The following is a 7,732-nucleotide window of genomic DNA, read 5'->3' as shown; positions in this document are numbered from 1 at the left end:
CTGAGGGGAGCTCGGCTGGCACAGAACTGCTGCCACACGGGCTGGCTGCCGACAGGAACCGGTTTATATGGAGCTTCAGGGACACCAGTTTCAGTTCAGACAGAAGAGTTCTCTTGGTTAAATGGCTGAGTGTTTGCAGAAGAGCCGCTGGCTCCTCCTCCACTGCTCCAGTCTCAGAGCTGGGAGCACCAGCAGAGATTTCCCCATTTACATGTGCCTGTGCTTCAGTATTCCTCTGCTTCCAGTGCCGGAGTGTTTGACTTCACTGGAGCTCCCCCAGGCTCCCACTGCCACGTCTCAGCCCCGTTCCATGCCCTCACCTGGTTTTCAAATGAAAGTTCCCAAAAAGCTCCTCTAAAGCTGTCACTACACGGCCACACACACAGAGCACGTATATGGACACAAAATATGTTATTTATTGTGAATTTTGCAAAGACACATTTAAGCAACAAAATATACATTTGTGAACCTTTAGTTTTATACATAACAATCTGCTACCATAGCAATAAATTAAATATACATTATTTACAACAGACATAGGTCACCAGAAACTACAAAGCACTGCCTCTCTACATCAAAAATAAACTTTGTCAGATACATTTCTCCAAGATTTATTTTCACTCTATAAACTCTCTTCACATACTCTGCTATAAACCCAGCATTTCCCTTTGCAGGACACACGCAGTGCTACATTCATGGAGGGCGATGAAAGCATGCTGGGGCTGCGGGCGGAGCTGGAGCGGCCGCGGAGCAGCGAGAGCGCAGGCGGGACCTGCAGAGGCGCCGGGCTCTGCCCGGGCTCGGGGGACGGTACCGGCCCCGAGCACCTCCCGCAGCCACGAGATCCCAGCCCCAGGCGCAGCCCCTTGGCGGCACCAACAGCTCTAGGCCCCTCACCTGCCGTTCTTGAAGACCCTCAAAACTCTGGAAAGAAACTGAGTTTGTGCTTAGGATCCCCTGCTTCCCTCGGGAAAAAGCACCTCCGTGTTGTGCTTTGGCTCTGTGGGGTTTCAAGAAGATGCAAGTACGTGCCAAAGTGCTTTCCTGAACGGGAGCCGAGCCGGAGCAGCCGCTCTGCCAGCCCGGAGCAGCTGCACTGCAGCCCCCGATGGAGGGGAAGGGTCCCGGCCCTCTCCCGGAGCCAGCGGCACCAGATGTGCAGCGGCACCAGATGTGCAGCGGCACCTGAGCTGAGCCGGGGGGCTGCAGCACGAGCAGGCAGGGACCCAAACCCCAGCAGAGGGGGAGCACCCCCAGCAGCAGAGACTCCTCCCCACAGGGGGGGCTTCCCCATCACCCCCCTAAGGCGTTCCTGAGCCCCCTCTGCTCCCTCTGCAATGTCACTTCTGAGGAGGGCAGAGGTTGTGTGCATGGAAACAGCGGAATCAGAAAGGAAAATGCACTGCCCAGTAATTCTAGTGTCAGTTAAGGATCCTTTCCTTTATATATATATATAAATATATATATTTTATACATATATATATATATCCCTTTTATATATGTATAGACGTGTAAGTGTCACTTATAAGCACAAAACATTTTGCAAAATATATACAGGAACACCTCCACCCGCTGCTGGAAGTGCAGGAGTCCCCGGGATGTAGCACAAGCACGGCTCAGCCCCAGAAGCGCCCCGGGACAACCCAGGACACGCCGGGGTGGAGGCGCGGGCCGGCACGGGCAGCTGCTGGAGCCCGGCCGGGACCGCAGCAGCCAAAGCCCGGCTGCTGGTGAGGATGCCCAGCGGGTTTTCGGCCTTTGGCGAGGAGTGCTGCTGGAAATGTCCCGCCGGAGCCGCTGGCAGACCTCGTGCCACACCCCGGCCCCACCGCTGCTCCGCGGGCTGGCAGGAGAGACCAGTCCAGAGCACTGCAACTCTCCCTGAGGCTTCACACTGTTCTGCTAGTCCCATTTGAATAATTCCCAAATCAATCTAGGTCAAAAAGGAAAGACACAGTTCCAAAAAAAAAAAAAAAAAAAAAGGCAACAAAACAACCAAAAGTGGTAAACCAGCTGACAGTAGCCACTGCATCATCTGCTCAAAGATCTCATGGAGATCAGCACCCACAGGAATGACGACATCTACAGAACCGAGTGACTTCTCAGAGGAAAAAGCAAACCCAGAGCAGAGCAGACCCTGGGAGTAAGTCATTGCACCAGTCACTGTTTCACTGCGCAGCCTCAGGAAATCAGACCAAAGCTTCTAAGAGGAGAATTGGGAGTGGGTTTGAAAGTGCTACTGAAGCATCATCAGACAAGTGCTGAACAGCAAAGTGTGTGATCCTGAGACACCTACAGCTACAGGCTGGGCTGAGCACACTGCATGCTCCTCTTCCAAAGGAAACTCAAGGCTTAAGCTCTATTGAAATGCAACTGGCTGGGAGCAGGAGGGAGCATCCATCCCCGTGGGACTTACTGATATTTACTAGTCCTACACAGCACTTAGGGCCGGTGAAACTGTTCCCTGCCTTTTCACAACTGTTCTCCTTCTTTAACCTGGTTCCCCTCCCATCACAACTACAGCCTTCCTGCACGGATTAATTCCAGCACGAGCGGAGCACCTACGTGAACCGGATCGTAAGGCTCTCGGAGAGCACCTCCCTGCAGAAGCAGGGTCAGCAGAGCACGTTCTGCTTGCCTTGGCTCGTCTCTGGCCCAGGGACATGGCAGGGAGGAGGGCAGGTGATGGTTGAATCCTACAAGCACTTGCCCCAGAGAGAGGGGAGCAGGAGCAGCCCCAGGGCTGCTCCAGGAGCACAGTTCTGCCCCTGCTCCTGAAACTGTCAGGTACCTTGTGCCTCTTGGAGCACCCACTGGGGGAAGGTGACTTTGGCACTCAAAGTCCTCTTTTCAGTAGGAATCACAAACTTGAAGAACTGCATTCACTTGAGACTGAGAACCTGATTTCATGAGGGTGTCCAAAGGTCACAGGCTGGGGGAACGGGGGGGAATATCTCTGCAGCATCATGGCCTGTCTTCCAGAAAATGGGTAAGGGAAATCTATGAGCAATGTGAAATTTACGGACAGGCTTCAGGAAACTTCACATGAAGTTCCATAAAGGAGCAAAAGGATTTCTTGGCATGTTGAGAGAGGTATTTTCTGGGAAAGGGCATTATGGGAAAGTTACCTTGCAGAATCTATAATCCTTTCAGAATTACAAGAGCTTGCTCAAAAGCAGCAGGACAAACTCTGTAAGGCCTGGAGCAGCCTAATGCCTCACAAATCACCAGAGTTTTATGCATTTGCTTGCCTGGTGATCCAAGCCATAGGGCAAAGCAGAGCCCACCAGGTAAATCCCCTCTGGCTCCTGTTCTAGTACTTAGAAAAACTAAAGCTGTAATACAGCACAGCTTTAGCTTTGGGCCACCTTTCCCAGGCCTGTGCTCAGGCAGGGACAAAGCAGGGAGGATGAACCTGCCAAGGAGGATGGGCGGGCTGCTGTCCCCAGCTCCATTCCCTGGGCCAAGTCACTCACCTGCCTCTTGTGCAAGAAACTGAGCAAGTTTGGAGAGAGGGGCTGCCTCTGCCCCAAGAGTTTTGGGGTCTAGGTAGGAGCTGGGGGATGGCTGGAGAGACACTGCAGACCCCCCTCCAGGGAGAGCTGGCCAGGGCCCCCCAGGGAGGTTTTGCCCCACTGTCCCCAGAGAAGAGCAAGAGCAAACGATGGTGGAGGGCAAACTGCCCCAGAGCCACTAACACCTAACTTTGGCCTGACCCCCACCCTTCAAAAAACAAACATAAACCCGTTTCCCCACTGATAACTGCAAATAAAGCATGGAGGGACCTAAACTCTGCGGAGGTCTCTCCTGCTGCCCCTCTGCCCAAAAGGAGCTGCCAGGCAACCCAGGGACGGGGGAATGGACGGTGCCCACCAGCCGCAGCACCTGTGGGCAGCCCCAGGGTGAGCCAGCGCAGCACCAGAAGGGGACATGGCCCTGGCCACGTGTGTGCAGCACAGGCAGGGACACTCCCCTCCTGCACGCAGAGCGGGGGCGCAGGGCGTGTGCGGGACAGGGGGACGCCGGGTGAGAGGTGGCTGGTCCCTGTCAGGACAGGACTGCAGCAAGGTGAGAGCTCTTTTCTGGTGTAGCGGGCGAGGGCACCTCGCTGCCCATGGCCGGGGCGTGCATGGTCCCATGGGGTGTTGAAGATTTTTCCCTTTGTTGAAACATCCTGTGCAAAGAAGAAAAAGATAGAAGTCAGGAGTGTGGAAGGAGAATATTCCCACCCCTGAGGTGCTGGCTATGAAGCACCTGTCCCAGGGAGGGAGCTGAAGCCACAGCAGCGACCTTCCCCAAAACGCCAGGCCACCCATCATTCCCAGGTTGTGAGAGAAGGATACCCAGTGATTGGGAGAAAATCCAAGCTTTTTGAGGCCCATGCTTTCAGAAATGTAACTTTCTTTCATTTCAAGTTCTATGGGCTCTTCTGCTCAGTTTGGATCTTCCTAATGACACCCTTAATTTCATGGAACAGAAGGAACCCATGTAAATCCCACTGAGTTCCCTTTACCTCTGCGCATGAAATCCATCTTGCGCATCTTTGTTTTCCCCTTGGATTTTTGGAATGGGTAAGGACCTGCACTGCCTTTCCACCCCAGAGCACAGCACAGCAAACCTGGAGACGGGCACCAGTGTTTGACAAAGGTTAACTGGGAAAAATGCAACCTGCTGGGCCGGGGTGCCTGACCCTGGGAGCAGGTGCAGGAGCATGGTGCTCCAGAAAGGAGCAGCAGCACGGGTGGGTGCAGGCCTGTCATGAATCCCTGCCCTTTCCCTCACTCACCTACAGCAGCATTTAAGGTGTTCTAAGGTACAGTGTACCATAAGCAATACCAAGCAGAGTGAGCAGCCCCAAACAGCTTTTTTGCACAAAACAAAAGAAAACATACCAACACTCACCTGTGACAAGTTCATGACTTCCTCCTGCTAGTGGCTCTATGTGAAAGAACAGAACATGGGGTGGATTGCAAACAAAGGGGCAAGAAGTCACAAAATCCCTTCCCTTTTCTCCCTCACGGGCCCCAGAGCCACCCCCATGCCAGGCAGGGAGGACACGGCTGCACAGCATCCCACCAGTGAGAGCCCTGGCACCTACCATGCTGGAGCTGCCATGGCTGAGCTTGTCAAAGCGAAACTTCAGGTTGGACCTTGGAGAATTTCTGTTCTTTAGATCTGCTGGAGGGAGAGGACAAACAAAGAACAAAAATAATAAACTGTGAACAAAAATATTTGCTGTAGTACTGGCTGCACTCGCCCAGCTAGGCACTTTAATAGGCTGTCAGGAGTGCTACCAATATTTAGTCTGCCTTGGCTGAATGTTTGGCAAAAGCTGTACATTAAGTGTTTGCGATGGAACAAATTGAGGCTTAATTACATTTCAGAGTCTTTCTTCCTGAAAATGCCACTGAAAAGGCTACAAGGAATGACTGATCCATATAATGTATGGGTGGATTTTCATGTTCTTGGCAGGAAAAATACAAAATAAACACTTCAAGCATTAAAAGGGGCTGGTTTAAGGGTTCAGAAAATCACTAATGAAGTAAGGAGGAGGACCTGTGGGGTGCCGAGACACAAAAAGTCTGCCTGCACTCCATGGTCCCCTTTTGCCCGCAAAGTTCCCAGTTACAGAGCTGTTTGGGTCTATTCGTGCCACCCAGCTGTTTCAAAAAGAGCTCCTCAGCTGACAGCGTGTCTCCACGTGGATGCTGGTGCCTTGTGGCAGGCTCTCTGAAGCTCAAGGAATCACAGCCATGGGGATTTGTGGGCGAGGGGTGACTGCGGCTGTCCCCCATCTCACTGCACCGTCACCACGGGATGGAGCAAAGAGCACAGAGCTTTTCCTGCCTCTTTGGCCCTTTTGAGCTGCACCTCAGTGTGCAAATCCTCCCAGTGAAATGGATGGAGCGGGTGAGCGGGCTGGCAGGAGAGGAATGGAGCCAAGACCACGGGAAGCTGATTGTTGATGAAGTAATTGTGAGTCATGGCTCAGCCTCTGGAGACAGAGTTTCCACGACTACTGCACATGCCTGTCAGGGGAGACAGAGGGAACAAAGCCACAGCAAGAGCCACCTCTGCACTCTAATTGAGGAAGGAAACAAATTCCCCATGGAAGAACAGAACTACAGCACATGGGGCCACCTCTCCAGAACAGCCCTGTCAGGATGGGGCTGCCCCACACCCCGTGGGTGCCTGTCCCAGGGTGAAGTTGCTGCTTCACCCTGGGACCCCGACAAGGCTGGGAGGGGGCTCCTCCATCCCAGAGCCACAGACCCCATTCCAACCCGCCACCACAGGAACCCAGGGGCTTTGGGTGTGGGTAGCTCCAGAAGTGAAAGGCAGAGCTGGTGCCTCCTGCCAGTCTGGCTGTCACCCACCTGTGGGGCTCCTGCTCATGATGACAGGGGTGGCCGTGGCCCCCACGCCGGGGCTCTCACTGCCGGGCGAAGCGCTGTAGACAAACACCTCCTGCTTGAATGGGGACGCGGTGGAGGGCTGGCTTCCCTGCTCACAGAGACAGGACATGGCTTTTCCTGCAGTCAGGTCTTCCCCCACACCCTGCCAATGCCCCACTGCACCCGTGCCCACTGCAGCTACTGGCCTGGGCAGAGCGAGCAGTGCCCAGGGCATTCCAAGGCTCACTGGGGTGCCACAGAATCACAGAATGGTTTGGATTCTTGGTTTGGAAGGGACCCTAACCCTAACCCAGACCCTCCCTGCCATGGGCAGCGACACCTTCCACTAGACCAGGTTCCTCCCAGCCCTGTCCAACCTTAGACCAGGTTGCTCCCAGCCTTAGACACCTCCAGGGATGGGGCAGCCACAACACCCTGATGTCCCACCAGGCACACCAACCCTCCTCCTCCCCACACCCAGAGATGGGTTAAGCCTCTCCACATCAGCAGTGAGCAGGCACCTGGGGGCTGGCAAGCACTTCTCCCCGTCGGACCCCAGAGGTCTGGAGGCAGCAGGGAGCCGAGGGGAGTGGGGAATGTGCCGGGGGAGGGTTTGGTACCTACCACGCTGTCGTAGTCCTCCAGGGTCTCGCTCTCCCCCGCCGTGCTGCTGAAGCTGCTGGTGCTGGAGGAGGAACGGGAGATGTTCGACCGCCCGTTCTCTTTCAGCTTGATAAAAGGCCTAGAGAGAGGCGGAACGGAAGGAAGGGCGCGTGGCTGTCACCAGGGAAGCATGTCCCTTGGACTGTGACGGGGGGACAGACCCTCCTGCACACCCCCGGAGCAAAGTGCTGCCGTAGGAATGAACCTCTTGGGGTGCTTCAGCACATAACCACTTCCAAAGGCGTGGGATGAGGCACTGGGTGGGTGCCCAGTAGGAAACCCTAGGTCGAGCTGACTTCGCCTTGGCAGGGAGGAACAGGCACAGCAGCCTTCCATGTCCTGGGGATTCGGGCAGCCTCGGTCAAACGCTGCTCTTTGCTCTTTCTTTGTAAAGACCAAAAAGGAGCTGTGCTCAAGAATCACCAGAATCTTTTCTCCCTTAATATCAAACTTATTTACAGTAAAATTTACATATGGTTTTGTTTCACAAATTCCTTGATGTCTGCTGAGCTTTGGTGGAAGGAGGATGGGCTCGTCCTGGCTCACCTGTCTTTGTTGGGGCATATTTCAGGGGAGCTGGGGTTGGATGAGGTTTCAGATTTCATCTCTTGGGAAGAATGTCCCAAATCTGGTGTTTTCTGGGCTCCAGAAACACTGTCACTGAGGGCACAAAG

The 7,732-nt window shown here is 54.2% G+C and overlaps 1 protein-coding gene across 20 annotated transcripts in view; it reads right to left on the bottom strand.

Annotated features, from left to right (window-relative positions):
- Positions 1 to 1,660: 1,660 nt before the first annotated feature.
- Positions 1,661 to 7,732, bottom strand: part of RAP1GAP2 (RAP1 GTPase activating protein 2) — a 57,053-nt gene continuing 50,981 nt past the window's right edge. For 3 of the 20 annotated variants that reach the window (XM_068210788.1, XM_068210791.1, XM_068210792.1), the window contains 6 exons: positions 7,605 to 7,718; positions 7,020 to 7,137; positions 6,378 to 6,504; positions 5,099 to 5,178; positions 4,903 to 4,938; positions 1,661 to 4,174 (listed from right to left, as the gene is read on the bottom strand). In XM_068210788.1, coding sequence (XP_068066889.1) covers positions 4,930 to 4,938; positions 5,099 to 5,178; positions 6,378 to 6,504; positions 7,020 to 7,137; positions 7,605 to 7,718 — 448 coding nt within the window. In that variant the 3' untranslated portion in view covers positions 1,661 to 4,174; positions 4,903 to 4,929. The remainder of the gene's footprint in view (positions 4,175 to 4,902; positions 4,939 to 5,098; positions 5,179 to 6,377; positions 6,505 to 7,019; positions 7,138 to 7,604; positions 7,719 to 7,732) is intronic. The other 17 variants (XM_068210785.1, XM_068210787.1, XM_068210790.1 and 14 more) reach the window with 10 other exon arrangements.

The sequence above is a fragment of the Anomalospiza imberbis genome, chromosome 20 (assembly GCF_031753505.1).
Source record: "Anomalospiza imberbis isolate Cuckoo-Finch-1a 21T00152 chromosome 20, ASM3175350v1, whole genome shotgun sequence".
In the NCBI taxonomy this organism is placed as follows: Eukaryota; Metazoa; Chordata; class Aves; order Passeriformes; family Viduidae; genus Anomalospiza; species Anomalospiza imberbis.
The sequence above is the reverse complement of the archived record's forward strand: the minus strand, read 5'-3'. Positions and strand labels throughout refer to the sequence as shown.